The 23,319-nt window shown below is 42.5% G+C and overlaps 1 protein-coding gene across 4 annotated transcripts in view; it reads right to left on the reverse strand.

Annotated features, from left to right (window-relative positions):
* Window positions 1–23,319, reverse strand: part of sptbn4b (spectrin, beta, non-erythrocytic 4b) — a 38,583-nt gene that overhangs the window by 13,847 nt on the left and 1,417 nt on the right. For all 4 annotated transcript variants that reach the window (XM_088300068.1, XM_088300067.1, XM_088300070.1 and 1 more), the window contains exons 2-27: window positions 21,989–22,148; window positions 21,396–21,547; window positions 20,875–21,048; window positions 19,190–19,281; window positions 19,036–19,116; window positions 18,408–18,523; window positions 18,224–18,336; window positions 17,968–18,155; window positions 16,167–16,284; window positions 15,941–16,099; window positions 14,842–15,144; window positions 13,899–14,049; window positions 13,655–13,791; window positions 13,440–13,589; window positions 12,385–12,753; window positions 11,880–12,094; window positions 11,499–11,636; window positions 11,000–11,240; window positions 10,672–10,830; window positions 9,738–9,868; window positions 9,146–9,371; window positions 8,800–9,002; window positions 7,408–7,498; window positions 4,680–4,826; window positions 486–749; window positions 130–354 (exon numbers count right to left, since the gene is read on the reverse strand). In XM_088300068.1, coding sequence (XP_088156194.1) covers window positions 130–354; window positions 486–749; window positions 4,680–4,826; window positions 7,408–7,498; window positions 8,800–9,002; window positions 9,146–9,371; window positions 9,738–9,868; window positions 10,672–10,830; window positions 11,000–11,240; window positions 11,499–11,636; window positions 11,880–12,094; window positions 12,385–12,753; window positions 13,440–13,589; window positions 13,655–13,791; window positions 13,899–14,049; window positions 14,842–15,144; window positions 15,941–16,099; window positions 16,167–16,284; window positions 17,968–18,155; window positions 18,224–18,336; window positions 18,408–18,523; window positions 19,036–19,116; window positions 19,190–19,281; window positions 20,875–21,048; window positions 21,396–21,547; window positions 21,989–22,133 — 4,488 coding nt within the window. In that variant the 5' untranslated portion in view covers window positions 22,134–22,148. The remainder of the gene's footprint in view (window positions 1–129; window positions 355–485; window positions 750–4,679; window positions 4,827–7,407; window positions 7,499–8,799; window positions 9,003–9,145; window positions 9,372–9,737; window positions 9,869–10,671; window positions 10,831–10,999; window positions 11,241–11,498; window positions 11,637–11,879; window positions 12,095–12,384; window positions 12,754–13,439; window positions 13,590–13,654; window positions 13,792–13,898; window positions 14,050–14,841; window positions 15,145–15,940; window positions 16,100–16,166; window positions 16,285–17,967; window positions 18,156–18,223; window positions 18,337–18,407; window positions 18,524–19,035; window positions 19,117–19,189; window positions 19,282–20,874; window positions 21,049–21,395; window positions 21,548–21,988; window positions 22,149–23,319) is intronic.

The following is a 23,319-nucleotide window of genomic DNA, read 5'->3' on the forward strand; positions in this document are numbered from 1 at the left end:
GAAAAAAAAAATCTTGAAAAAAGAAGCGCAGCATGAAAAACGTGAACAATATAGCAGAATGGTGACAAGACGTTACATAACTGGCACGCTCTCGTTTCTTTAGTGTCGCATATCGCAGACGATACTCACCATCTCATCCTCCAGGTCACGTCCCACCTGGTGCACCTCCTTGGAGGCCAACAGCAGGCGTCTGCGCTCCTTGAGGGGTTCGATAAGGCGCACCATGCGGGCCTCGACCGCTGCCTGCTGCTCGGCCACCGTCTCCTTGGCTCGGGTCTGTTGCGGCACGCTGGACGCCTGAGCCTGCAGCTCACCAACCTCATGGTACCACTCCTCCATCTGGCACTCCATGGTCTGAAGGTACAGGAATGGAGGAGACCATACAGGTAAGCAAGTAGGTGCATGAACAGGGCGTGGGCAGGGTAGAGTAATTGGATAGGTCGGTGGGGTCGGTAGGCGGGTAAAGGACAAATAATGGTATCAACCTGCAGTTTCTTCAGCTGCCTGTTGACGGTGGCGAGGTCGTGGCCGCGGTCCACGTAGGCCAGCTGGCCCTCCATCTGCCCCAGCCTCTGGTCCAGGCTGCGGTAGCTCTGAGCCAGCAGGTCAGCCTTGCTGGCCTGGAAGAGCTGCTGGGCCTTGGCCTGTGTGGTGCTCTCCAGGTCCAGCCAGCACTCGCGAATTTCCTCCAATTTCTGACGCACCAGCGGGCTCAGCTCAGGCTTCTCCTGGATCAAGTGCTGGCCCTCCTGCGATACCCCAATGTTACATGTCGACAACATTGCATGCATGTCATGTTGGATCCGATTTTTTTTTTTTAAATCAAAGACAAAGACAACACAGACATATGTCACCATGTGCGTGAGTAAGTCTGTCTGATGGGGGCTGCAGATGAAAAGGAGAGCGAATGGTAATTGGGGGAAGGGGAGTGCAGATAATGTACCATTTTATTACACACAGCCACCCGCGCGCACACGCACACACACGCACCTGCTCCCTCCCATCCCCCAGCCAAATCTTATTCACAATTTGTCCCGTTGTCACCAGCAGCAAAAGGGTGACGTCTTAAAAGAAAAAAAAATCCTATTTTTTAAGAAAAATGTAATATTCTTTTTTAATTCAAATTCCTAATTTTACAAAAATTTAAAAGTATGATTTTTCATTTACATCTGCTTCTTCCTGAAAAAGTCCTACTTGAAAAACAAACATTTTAGCCATATATTTTTAAAGACCCCATAAAATGAAGATCTAAATTTTACACAAAACAGAGAAGAGTGGGGTTCACCTTTCACAAGCCGACAAAATGTGTCAAGTATATAAAATAAGAACAAAATTGTTAGTAGCCGTCTGTTAATAAAAGATAATAATAATAATAATAATAATATAATAATAATAATAATTATTATTATTATTATTAGTACTAGTAGTATTATTAGTAGTAGTATTATTAGTATTAATAATAATAATAATAAATAAAAATGAAATGAAAATTAACCAATGAAAATGTTCAGCAGAATTATCTTAAAAAACCTCCTGTTCCTAATCCTATGGCCAGTAATTGTCCTGAAAAGCAGTACCAATGCAGCATTGAGACCACTGTGGTGATGGTAAATTGTTGTTAGTGAGTTGGTTGTGAGTGTGGGAGGACCGCGTGGGCCGAAGCAACACTCCCCCCACGTTTGCTCACAGGCATACACATACACACTCAGGAAATATTATTTATACTCCTTGTAATGTGTGTCACCAACTGAATCCTGGTGGATTAATTGCAAGAAAAACGAGATGTTTACAGCGCAAACACGGAATGCAGTGTACAAGGCCTTTTGACTCACATGGCAGGTTAACCTTGCACTAAACATGGAACTACGTCTTGATGACAAACATACAATTGTTAACTGAAAAACACCAACAGCTGCCTTTTTAGGTCATTCCTTGCGAGAAAGAGGAAATGTTGAAGTGAACCGAGGCACGGAATGCAGTATACAAGGTCCTCTGACAACTGAGCCACCATGTGATTGCAAACATACAATTGTTTACTGGAAAACACTAGTAGAATTTCTTGAGCAACATACAGCTCAGAAAGCAGCATATATGATCTAGCTAACATAATAGCCACTGTCATGATTGACATAAAAATAGAATTGTTTTCCAGGAACCAGGAGCTGTCTTTCTAGTTTATTCATTCCATGAAAGAGGATATGTTCAACTAAGAGAAGCACGGAACGCAGCATACATGATTTTCTGTCTCATATGGGAGGAGCGGCCACTTTCTAAACACTGTGCCTCCTCATGATCACAAATATACAATTGTTCAATGGGAAACACCACAACATATCTGAGTTTATTTCTTGCATGAAAGAGGAGATGTAGGGAGCCCAGACGGACCACAGTCTGACAGAAGCTAACACGTACAATCTGTCATTGCGACAGACATCTGCTAGCCTCCAAATGTTGCTAGTAGCTAGCGTGTCAATATTTACCCCCAAGTGTGACAAACCTAACAGTCATTCATTGCACATCCTGGCTCACCATGTGCAAGCAACACTTGTGCAAAGCTGTTTGTGTGTGTGTGTGTGTGTGTGTGTGTTTGTGGTGCAAAGGTGGGGTGCAAATGATGAACAGTTAATGAAATTCAACACATTCCAACTAAGTAATGAATAAAACTAGTAAACACAATCACTTGCCATTACTGTTCACTGTACTACTAGTTTTATTTGACAAGTGTTTTTTGTTTAATAAATGCAGCAAATATAAACCTGCATTTTGTCACGTAAATGCTTAAGCAAACACCACTAACATAATACAATACTGCACAACTATCACCGCTTCCACTAATACTACAATCCACAGTGAACAACTACTGCTATACGAACATTTTTATTACATTTGTCTGCAGTCCATTTGGAGAACAATCTCATCAGGCCTGAGATAAAAGCACCCACTGCTAATTAACATAAAATGTCAAAGTATATTCAACAAGGCTATTCTGCGTATCTCAACGTTCGAACTGGGCAGTGGACTCTCAGGGCCTCTCAGGCCTATCGAGGCACCACTTGTTAACCATGCATGTGCTGCCTTCAAAGCGTCATTGTGTGCGTCTTCATTCAGCACGAAAATAATCCCCAAGCTCTCAGAGGAGACGTAACCAGGACAGTGAAAACCCTTACGATCCACGTCAAAACGGCGGTCCTTTAATCAGGACGCCGTTCTCCTCGCTGATTGAAGAGCTCTTGATGGATAATAACAATGGTTGACGCTGAAGGGAAAGACAGCATATTTCCAATTATTTGGCTGTAAATATGATAACGACTTTTGATGTTAAGTCATGGTTGGTGTGTTGGCCATTCTCACTCTCTGCACTCCCAGCGGAGGAGTTGAGTTTCAGCTCTGCCCACTCACACACTGCAGAGGAAGCGTGATGCGGCGCACAAGTGAGCGCAGCGTGACCTCGTTTTGGTTTTTAGCAAAGCGAACGCCTCGCGACTGAGTTGTCGCCTGTTGGATTCCCACAGCATTAGGCTTGAGCTATGTAGAGAGCTTTGAGTTACACTCATGTGGGAGAAAAAAATTAATCACTAAAGAAAGCAATCCAACTGATGTAGCTTTAGCATCGGTTAGCATGAAATGATCAAAATCTCTCTTTTAATTTGGATTACTGATGCATGTCGTATTTTGCCAAATTAGCTCAAGCGGTGAAAAAAGGCCATTCGTAAATTAACCCAAAATAGCCCTGACTGTGCAAATATGCTGCTTATAGTTAGGCGAGAGGATAGCATGCGGAGTGTGGAAGGCAGTGCCAAACACAGTGAAAAGAAAAAAAGCTGAGAGAAGGCTACAGTTTGTAGTGTTTCTCTCCAAATCAGGTAGCGTGCGATATGTACTACTTGCTGCTATGAATAAGGAAATTCAGGATCCACTGATCTTGAATTAAACAATGCACCAACAAAGACAACAAAAGACGATGAAAGACTGATGACCGATGACTGATGATGCTACGTGGAAAAAGAAAATCCCGACAGATTGCTAGCTTTGATTTTGAACTATAACAAGTGTAGAAAACGACATCAGCCAAAGCAATAACGTAAATCTAAGGTTTTTTTGTAGTGTTATGCTGAAGTAGCCATGACTATGCATGATATGCTCCTAGGAACAAAAAACTAAATAAAATTATCATTATAGATTGCCAGGGTAGATTTTAAGCCAAAATAGCGGATGGAAAACTGTGACAAAGACAATGAAAATGGAAGAACACAGTTTGCAGTAATATGCCAAACTAACTTTGACAGCGCATGGTATGCAGAAACTCAGGATAGATTGTTGGAATTGATTTTGAACTGAAATAAGTGCGAACGGTATCAATGACAAAGACGATGATGACTCACAATTAGCCCCAAAAAAACTGCCAGTGGATGAAATGCTAATTGCTACAACGAAGGAGGAAAGATTGTCGGTATTGATTTTCGACACAAAAAAAAAAAAGAGTGAAAATATCAATGAAGAAGATGAATCACACGAATAAACTGCTTTCTGAACAAAAATACGTGAGAAAGGAGACGATGACAATAAAGATGAACCACACACTTCCCACTAATATATCAAAATAGACTGGACAGTCCATGATATACTGTTTGTCATGAATGAAAAAAATCTGAATAGCTTGTCGTGATAGACTGACTCACCCTCTCGATCTTGTCCAGCCACTCTTTGTTCTGTGCCAGCTCTGCCATGAAGGCCTGGTGCTTGAGCCATTTCTTGTGAAGCTTCTGCGTGTCGTCGCGGATCCCATCCCTCGCCATCAGCATCTTCTCGCTCACCCAGTCGCCCAGCTGAGGGCAAGGAGAAAAAACGTCATCATTGCAATCAATCAATCAAATCATCCTAAAGCATGGAGACATCATATGACATTATTTGAAACGAATCAACAGACGGCGCTATTAAAATAGACTCAACGGGTCTTCTGCTATAACAGGCTGGAAACAGACAGCAAAAATAACGCTGAAAAAACAAACAAAAACAACAGATTCAACTTTACTCAGCTTTAGAGGCATCTTTCTTATGTTCTTATAACATAATTCTTGTATCTTTCTGAATTCTGCAAACTTCTCACTGGCAGGTTTAATTCTGGGTTGGTTCTCAGATGTAAATGTATAATCTACTACTAATAATAACACAAAAATGTAAGTATAAAAGTAGATCAGAAAGTGATCAAATATTTTTTTAAGAATGCTCTTCCCTAACATGTGACAAAAATCTAAGAATAAAGCAAAAACCAAACTGTTATATAACAAAAGCAATGAAATTGATGCAAACGTTTGTTTTAGACTGTTCTTCACTAACGCAGTTTAGGAAACACATACCAGGAACACACAGCATGTTGTCAGAAGTCACTTTTCACACACACATTTGGAAACATACACACCGCAGCAGCAGATATGGACAAGGTCGTACACACATGCGCACACGCACACGCTTGTATGGAGTCACTAAGCACACACATGTCGTGCAAGAAATCCCTACGTACACACGCACGACACACACACGACAGCATTGTGGTCTCCCGGCAACAACATCCTCGCATCCGCATGCAGCATCGCCTTCAACTCAAACTGGCTTTTACCGGCGACACTCCTTAGCGGGAACGGCCCAAGGAGGATGAAGAGGAGGAGAAGAAAGAGGAAGAGAAGGGGGGGCGGGGGTCCGTCATCAGGGTCCGCATCTGAGCACGTGCGCAGGAGAAAGAGGAGGAAAAAAAAAAAACTCGTCCTCCTCCTCCCCCTCCTTTTTCCAAAACAATAAAATGGCAGACGGCCCGAGATGATGCGCTAGCGCCTCCCACCTTCATTGAAGGGAGGAGGTGAGAAGCAAAGGGAGGAGGGAGGAGTGGGGAGGGCTTCCCGGACACAGCTGATGAGGGAGGGAGTTCAATGTGTGTGCGTTTTCTTTGAAAGGGACTTTGCACACACACACTTCCACACACCCCACCCCCACCTCTGCAGTTGGCCGCCCCACTGCAGTTGCATCGCACCAGAGGGAATCGGACAACGGTTTGTGCTCAACGACCCGACACGCTGAGCCTCAGCGCACAGCTCCGATGGTAGGGAGGCATTCTGGGTAATATTTTCTCCAGAAATTGCATCGCTTTAATTTCTTGGCCCTTGTAGTTCCTGGAACAATACATTAAAGCCTCTTTTCTATTTTTACCAGTTCTACCCCGAAACAGCCTCGTTCCAACCTGTGTGGTCGCTTTTCCGAGTCCGAGTGGTTAAAGCGAAACCATTAGAACCTCTTCCAACCTGGTTTCAGAACACAGGACAAGGAGGGCAGTGGCGTCACTGTTATCTGATTGGCTGACAAATGTAGGCGTTTCTTTAAGCATTGCTGCAAATAAATTTCCTGTTTTTTAGCGAGCAGTCCACTTAGATTGTGTTTTACAAACATTCTAAACCATATTAACGCAATCATCAGCTTTACATCCTCCAAGGTCAACAGGGTTGAAAGTAGAACGACCACTGGGACAGAACACCACTTCTGTCTTCTTTTTGTTGAAATTGCAATGGAAGGAAATTCCATGTTTTCTTAGGACCTAGGGCCAACAAAAACAGCAAAGGACCCAAAACAGAACCTTGTGGAACGCCATACGACAGTGGGGCAGAGCGGGACTCAGAGCAACCGGGGCAAACACAAAAGTCTTGCCAGCCAAATATCTAAACCACTCAAGAGCGCTACCACTAATGACCACCCGATGCTGTAAACGACCCAGAAGATTTCTGTCAATACTGTTCAGCAAGCTTTGCAAAAGGATGGTAATGATCTGAACATTTGAATCAGGTGTGTTGTAGGGGAGAAACATCGAAAGCATGTATGATAGCGGCCCTCAAGGACCAGAGTTGGTGACCCCTGATTTAGATCAGGTTCACATTTGGAACATTTCATACTTTCAAATATTGGTCAGTCCACACATGTGGGTGTGATTATTACAAATTATTGACCAATCTAAATGTTAATCGTTGGACACACATAGAATATTACCATCACATGTAATGTCTATTAACCTCTAATGTGGTGCTGATCTATTGAATTAACCCCCCCCAAAAAGTTATTCTCAGATTACGTTTCATGAATTTTCTTGGAGATCTTGTCTTTTACATACATTCGACAGAGAGTGAGGTCCAGTCCTTTTAATGTAATAAATTATTGATGAGAAGCCATGCTCATGAATAATTGAGCAGTGCCAACTCAGACAAAGTTGCACAAACTAAACCAGTTTTGGGGATCCAGAAATGGAAGATGCCCCAAATTTATAGACCATGAGTGCTTTTGAGATCCAAAAGTAAAATCTTTCCCCACCGAAGATCAGTTGAAAAGCCAAGCAAATCAAAACATGTCATAGCGAGCATACTGACATACCTCGTGACAATCCTGGAGGAATCTCTGGAGAGCCCATTGGTCATTGAGTTTTTCCAACCACTGCTGGGCCTGTTCCCGGTTCCGGTTGCCCCTGAACCCAACACGCAAGCACGTCAATTGAACACACTCTCTGTAGCCTTAAACTTAGCATCTTTCAGTAGAGTCAACATCAAGTGTCCTCTCGACTGTAATATTATAAAACGTATTAACAAAAATACAGGATTTGGAAGAAAATCACACCTACTGATTAGTTGATGAAAATTCTGTGTATGCTGTTGGACATTTTAACTGATCAAAAACAATTACATAATAATTACATAAATAATTGCAGCATAAATGGGAGCATAGCCATGAGAATTGTTAATTCACAGCAATGTAGTATATATGCTTCTTTATATTGAGTGGATAAGCAAACAAACCACTCAGCCGCTGATACGCTCAGGCCTGCCCCCACAACTCCACCACATCCCCAAGTACACACACAATCAGACGGATTTCATGGGCAGGTGTCATTTGTGTTTCGGCTGCTAATACTCATTGTTGTATAGTGGCTGAATAGCAATACGACAGCTGCACTCATACTAATCTGAAAAAAAAAATCTGAGTAAAAAAAGAGGCTGAACATATAACATAAAACAGTCAAATTTTCTGCCTGCACTTCATGTCTTTATTGTTTTAAATGTTAAGGGAGCAAAAAAATTAACATACTACATTTGCTTGATTTCTTTTTTTTTAATAAAAAAAAACACGCTGATAAGCATTTTATATGCATTTACCATAAACATGGAGGGGAATATGGAGAAGAAAAAAAACAATCCACCCAAAGATATTTCACAATTTTTTTTAAATATTGAAACAAAATTGATTAAAAGAATTCGCCACTAAGCAACTCCACTCGTGCCGAACATAGAGTACGCTCTGATAATTAGTGAATATTTAGATAAAACTTACATTTGTTCTATGACCTTGTCACAAAACACAAATTTCAAATCATTTTGGGGAGGAGTGATTTGAAATGCCTTAAGAAGAAAAAAAATGCCCCCCCTTCCCCTGAAATGATTTGAAATGCCTTAATCTGTTCCACAATGTATTTTTTTAAAAATAGCACATGACACTGAACTGATATCATTAAATAGAAATGTAATGATATCAAACTGTTTTAAATTCTTGAATTATATTTAATAATTAAACATTTTAGCTTCAATTCAATAGACATCGGGCTGCTCCTTTTTATATACAAACCTTAGCCACCTGTGTGCAGTATGATGGAGACATGTGGATTTATTGTACGTGGAGCCGGTCTCGTTGTTAGCCCTTCTATGGCTTTTCCCATTATGGACTAGCATGAAGCTAGCGGACATAATCAATCAAGATCATTTTAAGGTTGGGTACCTGTTGGCAAGCATGTCTACGCGCTGTCGTATGCGCTCCGAGTAGATGTTGTTCTGGCTTATGAGGCTCTCGCCGGCCTCGATGACGGCCTTGATGCGGTGCAGGTTAAGCTCCATTGTGGTGGTGAAGTCCTTGTGCTTCTTCACCGCAGCCTCCACCGTCTCCACCGTGGTGGGAAGCTCCACGTGGGCCAGAGCCGACTCCTATAAGGCACATAGCAAATGCCGTTTGGCAACAAAGGATTGACTGGGGCCTCTGTGTCTGGCGTGGTATATTTGAGTACAACTTTTTAGGAACAAGAGTTTTGAGTTTAGACCTTCAAGGTTCAAGTCTTTAACTTCCCCACCTGGTTGTTGATTAAAGACTCTGCCTGTTTGACATCGCGCAGGAACAGGTGGAATATGTGCGCCTGCACCAGGACGTCCCGCCGGCTCTCCCACATTTCCAGCAGCTTGTTCCAGCCCACATCAAGCTTCTGCAACCACTGCTGCAGGGCGGCCTGCGGAAGCGGCGCCTCCTCCGACTCCAGCAGCTCATTCATAGCCTGCAGACGCTCGTAGTCCTCCTCGTATCTGCGGAGTACAACTGAAGTGAAGTTTTTGTCAATCAAAGGACTTGGATTTGGGATCTCCTGTGACTAGTGTGGTTCATACAGTATGGGGGATGGGAGAGAACATAGCAAACTTCCGAAATTTGGGCAATGTTTGAGAAAAGCTGCTTTTGGTTTTTACATGTTCTATCTATCTCAGTATTTGAAAAAGAAGTCATTTGACTGTGGTGCATTTGAATACATTTTTCGATGGAAATAATTTTCTAAGAATGTGACTGCGTTTTAGTTCAAGTTTGAACAAAGGATTTTGATTCGGATCTTCTGTGGCTGACATTTGTTTCTATGTTTTTGTGAACAAAAGATTGTGGTCCAACTCAGAGGTACGCACCGTCCAATTTCCTCCTTTAGCGCAGCGTGTTTGTTGATGAGTCTCTCGGCTTCCTCCAAGTCATTGGGCAGCTGGTCCGAGGCAGCGGACGTCTGCGTTTGGACCAGCCACGTCAGAAACAAGTCCAGGTCCTGTTTAGATACAGCAAAAGAGGAATTCTATTGTTTTCTAATGGAGAATTTCTCATATAGCTGTGGTGTTGAATCACACCCATCTTGGACAAGTGTGTTGTTGACTTTTTTGATTCTGTGGATTATTTCTAACATTTCTATTTTGCAAAGGGGTGGTCATCATGCAAAATTTCAAAAGACGTTAACACATAGGAATTGTATAACATGGCTGTTGCAAACGCATTCCCATCATGACTATGTGCGACATGGACTATTTTCTGATTTTGTGGATTATTCTGATTCCTTAGGGTATTTCTTTTGTGTCGTGGTAATTTTCATGAATAAATTGCAAGGAATGATAAAATAATATTAGAAGAAATATTAAAATATAGCACACGCATTCACACCCATTAGTAATGACCGAACATGAGATGAACTTTTTTTTTTTTTTTTAACTCTGTGGATTATTTTGTGAACATGGGTCTCAAGCGAGTTCATTATTCTTTCACCATGATGACCTTGTACCACTTTTGTGCTTAACTTAAAGGGATTGAGGGGAGCCACGTCGATTTGCCGGGAATCAAGCCGGCAGTGTTCACTCCCACAACGGCGCAAACATCTACCGAAACACCAAAAGAAAACTCCACTCATGGGCCCAGTTAGACTGAATTTTGCACAAGATTTGCGCTGGAACGAAAATAGGGAGACGGGTGACGAGTGGGCTTGAGCATGACTAGACTTGTGCGAGTATGTCCTTAATCAATCAAAATATTTGAATGCTTTGAGTAATTGGCAGTTAACTGGCATGAGCGCCACCTGCTGACCTGGATGAAACACTGCAATCTGCTGGCCACCATAAGCGAGTCCTCGCAGCCTTGCAGAGTGCATTTAAGCTCTTCCCACTCCACACTGATGCCGTCGAAGGGAAGCAGGACCTCCGTGGCCCGGCTAGCGTGGGCAGTGGCGAGGTGTTCCGCTTCCTCCTGCATCAGCAAAAACAAAACCAGGAATTCAGTTTCCTCAACAATCCTTCCAATTTTTTATATATATGAACACACACACGTTTAATTCTTTCTTTCTTTATTTATTTTGTCAGCAACGTACAACTTTTTAATCAAATATTTCTGCATTTACCCCCTTGTCGTGCCTCACCTGGAGGTGGATCAGCTTGGGCTCCAGCACAGACAGCGCCCCCTCCATGGTGGAGAGGCGTCGCTGAAGAGCCAGAACGCCGCCTAGATCGCTGCCTGCGTACTGCGTAGCGTCGATGGCCTTGCGCTTCTCCTGGATCTGAGACTTGATCTCGCTACACTCCAGCAAGTAGTTCTGAAGACGCTGCATGCTGTCCAGCTGATCCTTCTTCTGCTCCACCAAACCCACGATGCTGTTCCACCTACCAAAGGAACCAACATGTTAAATTGATCACATAGTGTGTGTGAGTGTGTTCGAGTAATTTTACGTGTGGCCACCACTACACTCTCTCCTCATTCCCATCCCACCCTTTGTCTCCATCTGACTCAAGATTTTTTGTCCGCCAAACCTACATTTCTCTCCTCATCTCCATCCTACTCAAGATCTTACTTGATACAGTATCCTCCCCATCTCTTGTGTGGCTCTATGTTGGAACTTCAAGTGGGGTTTATGTGAGTACCTTGAGTTGAGGTGGTCCTGACAGCCTCTGACCTCCGTGGACGACGGATGTCCCCCATCCAGAAGCTGCTGGACTATTTGGTTGACATCCAAGATCCTCCCCATTAGGCTGTTCATCTCCTGGTCCAAGGACTCAAACCTGCGAAAAAAAAATGCGGAAGTCCGATAAAACGTTACACTTCCCATGTAACTTTACAGTTCCTATGTAATACCACTGTTATAGATCAGGTTGTTTTATTCCACTATTATTTTCTGTTGCTTTTCTTGCTTTGCCACCTTTTGTCACCACTCTAAAAAGGCAAAGATAACCCCAATTCATGACCAAGCAGCCGGACATAGGTTAGCCAACTGGAAACATGTTTTCTTTCCGGCAGTGCCCTACCTGTGCGCCACCACCTCCACATCCTCCAGCTTCTCGGGGATCTCCATCTTGTTGAGCCACTGCTCCTTTTCGTCTATCCATAGCTCGCAGGCATTAACTTCGCTGAACATGCGGTAGACGGCTAGGGCGTCATGGAGCCACTGCTGGCGGAGGACGCCCACCTCTACCACCTCCGTGTACAGTTGCTCCACCTCCACCATCCGGACCTGCACCTCCTAAGCGTTGAGAAGCCACCAAATCTATATAAATCTAATATATACTCAATCTGACATTGTAGATTACTCTATTGCTTGTGTTTCTTAAAAACAATAGAAATTGCAATTACATTATTTTTCACAATTGTTCAGCCCTAGATAATGTATAGATTTTTTTAGGGAATGAAAAATAAATGGTAGCTAATGTTAGAGATAATTTGAGAAGCTAACGCTAGTGGTCCACGACTCCTGATCGCTCACTTTAACAGATTGCGTGCTCTGTTGGCAACACGTGGAGAAACACTACCTACCTCTTGTTCTCTGTAGCGCAGCGGTAGCACCGCCAGATGTTTGCGCAGCGCCACCACATGCAGCCGATGCTTGTCGATGTCCTCGCTGACGCCGCGGTGCTTCTTGAGTAGCGAGCATGTGGAGTATTCATCATGGCCAAAGTCCTCGCTGGACACCAGGCGGTACGAGTCCTGCAGCCACACCACCAGGTCATCCGTCTCGGTTGAGAACTGGAAGAAGTTAAGCGCCTCCTGTAGGTGGGCAAGGCGCTGGGCCGCTTGCTCCTCTAGCCGTGTCCACTCGTCAGTCACGTCCAGGATGCGTTCATGGATGCCTGCCGTGTCCAAGCTCTTCTCAGTCAGGATCTGTTGACCGCGCTGGATGGTTGTCTGGAGACGTTACCACATAATTGCAGAGTCACTAAGTTAAGGACTTCATAGGGACTAGTGATCTTCCATAACATTTTTTTCCAGACCGATACCAGTACGAGTATTCATTCGTTGAGTATTCACTGATCTAGAGTATCGATACCTTTAGTACATTTTATACATAACATTTCATTTACACCAGGACAAAATATTGCGAACAGGCCTTTCTTTCTGACACAAATCATCATTTGCCGATGTGTCACACGGCGGCATGATAGCGGCAACGATTGTCGAGGAGGACTTACTTCAAATCTGATTTTTTTTTTTTTTTGCCTTAAGTATCAGTAGCTTGTATTGACAGACCCCACGAAAGGCGTTTGAAGACTGAGTTAGTCAAATTGGGACATCAAGCCTGGGTTAGGGTTTCCAGCTTGGAGTCAGGGTTTCAATTTATGTTTTCAAGTCAAGGTTAGGGTTTCAACCTTGCGTTAGGTTCAAGTTAGGGTTTCAAACATGGATTGGGGTTTTAAATTAGGGTTTCATGCCTGGTTTAGGGTTTCAAAAGATTAGTTAGGGCGTCAATTTGGAATTTCCCGCCAGGGACAGGGTGTCAAATTTGAAAACCTTATTCCATTTCGGATTGACAGAGGCAATTGGAGACAAACACATGCACGAAAGCACACGCACGCACGCAAAGAAACACACACCTCCAGCAAGGCTCGGTGGGCCATCAGTTCTCCAGCAAGGGTCTTGTGTTTCTGGAGTAACTTGAGCACGCTGCTGAGGTCTTTGCCGTAGCCCTGAGCCCCCAGGATGGAGCTCTTTTCCCGGATCCACGCCTCAGACTCCTCCAGTTCCTGTTTGGAGGACACACGTTAGCATGCTAGCAGTTTAGCACAGAAGTTGAGCCTCCATCTCAGACCTGGAAGAAAGCCCACAGCTGCCTGGACTCCTCCAGCTCAGAGCGCCGCTTTGCCGCTAACTCTTTAAGCTCCTCTAGGCAGGACGAGACGTGATTGACCCGGTTACAGATCACCTGCGGGTCGCATGGCTGGTAACCTTGGAAGACCACAATGACAATGCAGTCAATCACCTCGCTGGCTAGGATGCAGAATCATCATTTTGTTGTGGCTACCCTCTACGTGGGTGATTTAGAGTATGTGTACCCTCGATAGTGGTGAATTTGAGCGCAGCAGCATTGAGCGTCTCCACCCTCTCGGCCTGCACACCAATGTCGGCCTCCTGCAGGCTGTGCTTCTGCAGCAGGTCGTCCACCTCCAGAAGATGCTTCCCAAAGTCCTTGGACAGCAGTTGGGCCTACGAGGGAAATGGGGAAGAGGTTTTAAACTTTATCTGGAGGATGGATGGATTTTAAAGGTTCTGGCAAAGTATGGCCTGCGGGAAACAACATGTTTCTTTATTCTGGCCCACCGAGCATTGTACATTATCAAGAGACCCATCAGATTTGTTATATATCATATTTGTTATTATAATAATTTTGTCTTTTTTTCCTAAAACTGGGTAAATAAAATGTTTGTTTTTTTTATTTTGTAATATATTTTATATTAATTTATTGCATTAAATTGGTTAATAATTTTATTGTGAATAATACAGTAATATCATTTCTGTAAGTAAATCCATTTGACATACACAGTAAAAATTTTTTTAATTAATTTAAAAAGAATAATTGGTTAATATATTTGCCCAAAATAAAAATAATAAAATACACAATTTTCTATGAATATATATATATTTATTTTGTATTGTATATAAAATTAAAACACATTTAACACGTTTATATTTTTTATGAAGGTTAATATCAGGGGCTGTCGCAAATCTTTTGTGATTCTTTTGTGAGTATGGCCGAGTGGTCTAAGGCGCCGCGTTCAGGACCCAGTCTCCCCAGGAGGCCTGGGTTCGAATCTCGAATTTCCCCATTGTGGGACTAATAAAGGGCAAATTATAATTATTATTATTATTAGCAAAACAAATAAATTGGACTTGACTACAAGTTTAAAAATGACTAATTATTATTTTATTATTAAGTTTAAATTATTCAGTCACTTTTTTCCACAAAAGTTTGGCCAAGCCCGTTCTAAAACTGCCTACCTGTGTGTCTTCCATCCAATCGATCATGTAGACCATGTCCTGGAAGGTCTTTTGCAGGGCCAGGTTTTTCTCCAGCCGGGTCCGCCTGCCCGCCACCAGCTCCTTCAGCAGACTCCACTGTCCCAGAATGTTCTCCTTGCGGGCCAAGATGCGGCGGATGTCGTAGTAGCTCTCCACCTCCATCTCGGCGGCCAGCTCCACCACTACGCCGATTCGCTCCTCGTACGAGGTAATATCCGCTTCGATGGCTTCGTGCTTCTTCATGGCCGCCTCAACCGCAGGGAGATCATAGCCAAAGTTGTCCTAGAGGGGACAGAGAACATTAGGATTATTTTGGACGTGTTCAACTTCGACCCCAATTATCCACCTTCTCGAAGGATGTAAGCAAGTGACCAAGTTTTGGATTGAGTGTGTTTTAGAGTGTTAGAGTTGACTATTGAACCTAAAGTAACACACTGATGTCACAACATCTACTTCCACATTTTTAGAAATGAACTTTCCAATGGTGACAAGAGCACCCCGAAGTGTCCAACCCATCACTTGGGGTGTTTCAATTAATCTACACTAATATTTTTAGGGATTACCTTTCCAGTGGTGCCACCTGTTTCCTTCTACGTTGTCAGGAAGTATCATTTAGTCTTTTTCGGATATTCACATCACAAATTGTTACGGTTAGTAAAAACATTTTTAACAGAAAATCATGCTGAGCTGAATCTGACACCCATCATTTTGGTACCACCCGCATCCTTCTAGGATTTCGGGAAGTATCCAACCTGTGATTTCAGATGTTTCAGCCTTCCACGGATCGTTAAGGATGGAAATGACTTTTTAACGGAAAGTAATATCAACATGAATCTAACTGCTACCTTGACATTTTTATGAGTGAGCTTTCTCCTATGAAATAGTGAGGCGTCCAAGCCAAGATTTTCAGCTTTTTCAGCCATTCACGGATGATTAAGGTTTGGAAATAACTTTTTAATGAAAAGTCATAGAGGGATGAATCTTCATCTGACTTCCAAACCCAAATTATCAGGGGTGCGCTTTCCAACACACCCATGTCATTCTATGACATCAAGAAGCGCCAGGTGCTTGGGTGTACCTGTGACACGAGTCTCTGGTTCTCGTTGAGCCACGCTTGTCTCATGGTGGTCTTGTGGTCAAAGCGCTGAGCCAGCAGCTCCAGCTTCTCCTGGCGAATCAACTCCTTACGCAGGGCCACGCCCCTCTCATGCTCCGCCTTCTCCAGCCGCCCCCACGCCTGGAAAGAGACTATGTGAGGCTAGAGGGTAAATGAACTTAAAAAGGGTCATGTCTGGGAAGACAACCTTGTTGATGTCGGAGATGAGCTTTCCCTCATGAGGCATGTAGGCTTTCTGGTTGTTAGCTCTTAATTTGCTTTGGATGGTGAAGAGAAGGACCTCGAGGTTCCCTTTTTCCTGGAACCTGCAATTAAGAAATGTTAACTTGAAATGGTGGTACACCATTTTCCATGCAATGAGGGAGGTTTTCAGACAACCATCAGAGGTGTTTACTACTGTCTCAAAGTTTAAAGTTTTAAGTCTAGGTAATTATGAAAAATTATTTGGATTGATATTGAAATCACTATAAATAAAAACAATTATTGATTGATTTCAAAACTATATATTTGCTGACTTCGGGCAAAAGGTGCACTACACTCTGAACTGGTCGCTAGCCAGTCGCAGGGAACACAGACACACCATCACTGAGCGCAAACCAATCTCACGCTGCTCGCACACAAGTCAAGCGAGTGTACCAATACACCATCAGTGCTTTGTAAATATCATTTGAAATTCAAGCCTCTTGAAATGTCATTCTTCTCCAGTCACCTTTGCTACATTGCATCTTAGCACACATTCAAAGTGTGAATAAGCATCTCCCTTATGTATTTATTGAATTAGTGTTACCTTACTGTGTTGCTCTATTTTTATTTTTACGTGTCTTGGGATTTATTGGGCTAACCTGGGACCTCGGGTATTGTATTTCATGCCGCATCTTGAGGAACTCGGAATCCATCAAAACTCAACTTTAAATTGAGTGACATTTTAATTGAGGAAACAACCAGCAAATTAATTAGGAACAAAGTAAATAACAACAAACTAATAGCAATATAAATAAAAAATAAAATAAATAAATAAATAAATAAATAAATAAAATAAAATAAAATAAGTTTTAGAATATTTTCCTTTGAGCATTGTTTTGTTACCTGCTTATATGTGTTCTTACAGCATTTGTGTGTGAATATTCATTATTTGAAGTCCCGGAGGTCAATGCTAATTTTTCGTTAGCATGTCGAGGGGATTTCACATTGACTTTAGCATTAGCAATGTCTTTAAAGCAAATAATTTATTGTATTAAAGTATAAAATGTGTGTAATTGTTTTTGTTGTGTGTTTAATTTGACAGTAAACTCCAACTGATGTTGAATGCATGCTCAGACCAAAAGTTACATGCTTGCTGCGTAAGTAGTAACATGCTGCATGCTAATTTCACAATGTCAGAAACTAGCAAACATACCACGCCATTTGGCACAATTGTTGTTTTTCTTCGATTAGAATGTTTTTAGGATCGAGGAGCCAAAATCGAAATTGCCATTAAATGTTGATTAATTGCCCAGCCCTAACATCTGGTGGACATAGTTTTGCCCCAAAAAATAAAATTAAAGTGCATATAGCATGCTTTGAATGACATAAATTAGTTTTTTGGAGTTGTCCTACTCACAATCAACATAAAGCTTCTTGGTGATCACAAACACAAGATGACATGATGAAGTGAGGTCTCCATTTCATTCCCATATATAGTTCCCGGACTTACAACGGTCAGCAAAACGGTACATTAGGTTCATTTGCACTTCTAGAACATTGAGAAGTGCTAAACTTCTCATTTAGGATGTTTTGGCTATTCACAGATTGTTACAGTAGGAAATAACTTTTTAATGGAAGTCAATCATTGACGACTCTAATTTTTACACCAACATTTTTTTAGGAGTGAGTTTTCAAATGGCACCACCCGCATCCTGTCCGGGTTTAGGATGTTGTCCGTAATGCAGAGATTCCACAATTTGTATACAAGCTGTTAAAAAGTCACCTTTAGAAATAATTGAACTCACTTGATTGGCTTTTCAATGGTGCAGTAGGTGGTGAAGGCCTGCAGTTGCTGCTGAACACCGGTCAGTGAGTTGGCAAACTTCTGGTTGCCAATGACGGCAATGGTCTTCTCAATCCAGTCCAGCAGGTCCGACGCCAGCGCCTCATACCGGCCCACCAGCTTCTCTGCCTCAATGCAGTTGTCCAGGACCTGACGCACATTATTACCGGTTGAATCAAAACACATTTGGAGTAGGGAGTGGATGAACCGCTTGTTACCTTGCCGACTCTCTTGCCCTCCACTATAAGAGCCTTCATCTTGGAGAAGTAGTGGTAGTAGGAGACCACATAGGTGATGATGGACTTTTCATCTGGGTTCTCTGTGTTCACATCTGCACATGAAGAAATTATTTAGCGAACACTTATAAGTAAATGAATGACAAGGGGGAGGTCCAGTTCTCACCTTCGGGATCCAGCAGCTTAGTGAGGCCCAGGGTCTGCTCGGCGACATTGAAGGCCTGCTGCAGGTTGTGAGTGGCGTTGGACCTAGTCAACTTGTGAAACTCAATCAGATCCGGTCTGTAGTAAGAAAGTAGGACACGCTTCAGACGCGCTTCACTTTTAAAAGACCGTTTAAACCGCATGCCTTGCTGTATGTCATCAATTCCCACAAATGGGATTCACTCAATTGAAGATGGGGGTGAGGCGTCTATTAGGTCAAGTGGAAGAGGAGTTTGAAACAAAAACAAAAAGGACTATTATGGAGAAGGAATGATTGAAGAGACAAATTGGGTGGGATAAATAAGTAGCCAATAACGTAAACATGGACACGTACAACATTGCAGAATGTATTAGCAAAAAGTCGAGAGGTTTATATACAAAAAAATTAAATAAATAAATGTCTTTTTTTTTTTTTTTTAGTTTTGATTTTTACTAGTTTGGTGAACTTATTTCTCAACAAAAGGGGTCAAAATATTAGATTTTAGGAAGATTTGTTTAAACTGTACTTGCGTAGTCATTGACGTGAAGGGACAATTAGTAAAGTGTAAAAAAAAAAAATAAATAAATAAAAATAAAAATAACATGTCCACCTGTGCCTGTGTATGAGTGCATTGAAAGCCAGGCCATCCCTCCAACAGCTAGTGAAGTTCTGGATGTTCACCTCAGGATACCTAAGAAGAAAATAATAATAATATAAGTAAAACATTCTAAGTGTGCTTCCTCTGATGTGAACTCCCCCCTCACCCGGCAGTCTTCATCTGGCACCAGAGCAGCAGAGCATCCTTTGCCGAGCGTGTCTCTCTGTTGTCGGCTGTGGCGATCTTGATCACCTGGATCTGTGCAAACACACAACAATGATGATTGACAACTTTCCGGAGAACACTTAAGAAAGATAACCTTCAGAGACTGCTGGAATGACTAAGTAAAAAAGAAAAAGAATATATACCAATTGGGATGGGCAGGAAACAGCAGCGATTAAAAAATATATATACTATACATCTTCTATATTTCATTATTTTGTATCCGCTCACTCTGGGTGAAGCAGCATGTGGCTAATTATCCAAGGTTATGGTAAATGTCCAAATTCCAAACTCTTTATCTTTCCCTTCCACACAACACGTTTGGATTGAAGGGCCAGTAGACTCTTTTGAGTCATCTTGACTTAAACACTTGATATGATTGGAAGTGCATGTCTATAAATAAAGTTTCCAGGTGCCCCCTCCGCCTCCTCCTCTTCTTAATATTCCTTGAGTTCTTCATCAGTGTACTGCCAAACCTCTCCGCATACGGCACAAAGAGGAAAGGTGGAAACAAGAAATGCAAGGAAGAATTGTTCCTTGTAAAGAAACCAACAAGATGTGTAGATTATCATGTAGCTTGATAATTTAAAAACGAGATAATAAAATATAGACACATGGTCCATATGTCCAAATGACAATGGGGAATCGCCCGAGACCGCGGGAGGGTCCGGATGATGCCATATAAGTGTTTTACTGTTATGTGTGCACAGTGCCACGCATAATAAACAGAAGCATGGGACCACCCTGGACCATCCTGTAGCGCATGTCTGGGGTGTGTGGGTGTGCGTGTGTGTGTGGGGGGGGGGGTGTGACTCGTTCCATTGTGTGAGGCCTGAAATGACCCCTGCAGCTGTTATTGACATTCATAAAATAAGCATGTGATTAGGCTGCATGGCCAGCTCATTCCATTCATTTTGACAGTTTTGGGGGCAGTTTTGAGGCCCTAAATGCAGCTCAGCCTGAGGGCACCACATGGCCAGTCACTATTATTACATTGGGATAAGGGGGTTGTGTAGCTGAGCATCTGTGCCTTTCTTGGGGGAGGTCACCACAAAAGCTTCAACAGCAGCGGTGGTCATACATCAAAGCTCTACATAAAAATCAAAGTAAAACCAATGTCTGTTCATTTAACTGCAAATTGAGTTTCACTAAAGCTGCAGTATTTTAAATTCTATCAATACAAAAAAATAAGTCAAAAATAGTTTTAGCGACCAAAAAAAATATTCATATTTATAATATAAAGATAAAAAAAAAGATATTTCACAGATTGCTAAATGTTAGCAAACTAGCCTTTAACATGTTCCTTATGATTGGTATACAAAGATTGGAAAACATTAGCATATTGTATTTGTATTGTTCGCATTTCAGTTGTATTTCACGGGGTGCTAGATGTTACTTAGCACACTAGCTGTTAGCATGTTAGCGCACCAGCTCTTAGCATGCTACCATATTAGCTAGATAAGCATTTTAGTCTTTTCAACTAGCTACAAGGTATGATGAATAAAGTTGATAAATCTCCCAAAGTGCTATACCTACTCAAGTTTTACCTTTAGCATTTCTAAATAACTGTTACCATGCTAGCATAGCCAGCTTTGGGCCCCCAGCACATGGTGTGTTTTTGCTTGGTACCTGGAAGCGGAGAATAATGGTCCAGATGAGGCCCAGTGTGAGGCGGTGGTTCCCGTCCACAATGTCATGCGATCCCACATTCTCCAGGTGGACCCGCTGCTCCTTGAGGAACTGAAGAGCTTTGTCCACGTTCTCCAAAGAGTGGATGCGCATGCGGCCTCGCGTCGGCCTCGGCTGGAGGATAGAGAAAACAAACAAATTGCTGTTGTTTAGTGCAACATGACAAATGGCTGCGATCTTTGTGGAATTTTCAGAAACATGGAATGAGCACTTCGAATGCCTCTAAAATTCTCCATAGAAGAAATAACAGTTGATGATTTTAGTACATCACAAAAGATCTTCGACTATGTTTTTCGGGCACGTGACACCATTTGTAACATTACAGTCATTTTGATATGAAGACATGGATAACCCTTTGGTATTTCAGTCTGTATGCTCTTATCGTCGGCCACAAAGGCCCAAATTGCTGTCTTGCGACATACTGGCACACATGTTCGCATTGCAAATCACCAGGCTCTCACCAGCAGCTCCCCGCTGAGGACCTCGAGGAGCCGTGTAAGCATGTAGCCATCGCGCAGGTCATTGTAGAGGTCGGAGATGCGGCAGGACACTCGGGCCAGGTGGGAGTTAACCCATTTGGTGAACGTCTTCTTCTGGACGGCGTCTCGCTCCTCTGAGGAAATTTTAAGAAAAAGTATTGGGACAACAAGTAGTACTCAGTGGAGGCAACAGTACAATGTTACGTTGGGCTGGGCGAGTCATCGGTTTTAACGATTCATTTAAATCGTCTTAAAAGTCTTTGAATAATTCAGATTCAGATCAGAAAATGTTTTAAATTGCATTTGTTTTTCTACTTGCTTTTTTTAAATGACTTTTTAAATGTGTTATTTATATTGTCATTTGAAAATGAAAATAATTTTGTGGACATTAAAAAAATAGTTCTTCTCTGCCTTTTTATAAATGTTTAAAAGTGATTTGGTATCAGGAGAAATAAAGTAAATCACAAAAGTGAGGAAAAAAACTCATTTTGACTATGTGATTGTCATTTGCTATTTTTATTTATTTTTTTTTTTACAGACATGTCATCCAGCCCCGGTAGAAAGGTTTTGATTACCTGCCAGGGCTTTGATACGGGAGCACTCAAACAACTTGGAGCTGGTGCACTCCGTTTCCCAAAATGCCGAGCTGACGGGCCGGTTGTTGTTGTTGAGCTGGCGCTGGGCGTCGGCGTTGTCCAGATCCGGCGAGGCATTCGCCATGGCGCCCCCGACGCCCTACAATGCACGCACACAAACACACACAGTGTTTAATACATGCAGGTGGATAAAGTGTTTACTATTAGATGTGTTAGATGTGATTGTTGGAGTGATGCTGGACTGCTTCTTGGCTACTTTCAAGCTGTCCTCAAGCAAGGCACCTTCCCAACCCCCCAGCTCAAGTGATTTAGCACGGTTTGCCCACCCCTTTCCCTGTATGCATTTGGGTTACTTGGTTCACTGTGTGGTGCGCAACACAAATATACAGCAGTGTGTGGATTTTCATTTTTTAATATGCTTCAATCAACGTGGACTTTGAAGAACAACCTATCAGAGACAGAAGGCGTGACCAATGAGTTGTCACTTGTTTACCGTACACGACACAACCTCGCAGCATCACGCAGGCTTGTTTCCTTGGGCTTCAGGATCTTTGCTGAAACTACCGCGAAATATCCTGAGACTAGTCAAGTCAGTTAGACTGCGCTTTGTGCTTGACTTGCGCTGGGCATGATAGTGTACACGAATAAGTCATGCAATCAATGTAGCAGCTTTGGCTTGTTCATGGTGCAGGTTTTTTTTTAGAGTGTACTTGGATGCATGTTCACTTTGGGTCATAGACTAAAGGTGGGGAGGGAGTAGTGAAGTGAGGCAACATTCAGATCTTGCTTGTCGTTTTAAAGCTGCAAAATGGCACCTTCAAACTTGAGGATTTTTATGTAACCGTGCTAACGGCATGCATCCCAGTGTTGTGGCACAATTTCTTAATAATTGTACTGAACACTCGGGAACACCAAGAGCCGAGCTTTAATAGAGCAGTTGCTGTCATACTTGTGCTAAATTGAGCAGCCACCTAATGATAAACACACAATTATGTATTGGAACACAGAGGGTACAAAGATAAACTTGTACCATGAGCCACATGCTGCTTCACCACACACGTGCACGCACACGAGCAGTCATATCATGTAAGGAAGAGTGAGACAGCTGCCAGTATTAATCAAGTCACATTGTTCCTTGCAGGCGTATTCCTCTTTGTAATCTGAGTCCTCATCAAAACTGTCATCTTCTCATAAAAAATGTCAAAACGCAAAATCCAGATGACGCGCACACCTGAACAACAGCTGGCCCTGAGGAGCCTGTTCCGCTTCCGGCACATTGAATGAGAACATATATATTTAGATGTAGCCAC

The sequence above is a fragment of the Idiotropiscis lumnitzeri genome, chromosome 7 (assembly GCF_059441095.1).
Source record: "Idiotropiscis lumnitzeri isolate Australia: NSW breed Sydney's pygmy pipehorse chromosome 7, RoL_Ilum_1.0, whole genome shotgun sequence".
NCBI lineage: Eukaryota > Metazoa > Chordata > Actinopteri > Syngnathiformes > Syngnathidae > Idiotropiscis > Idiotropiscis lumnitzeri.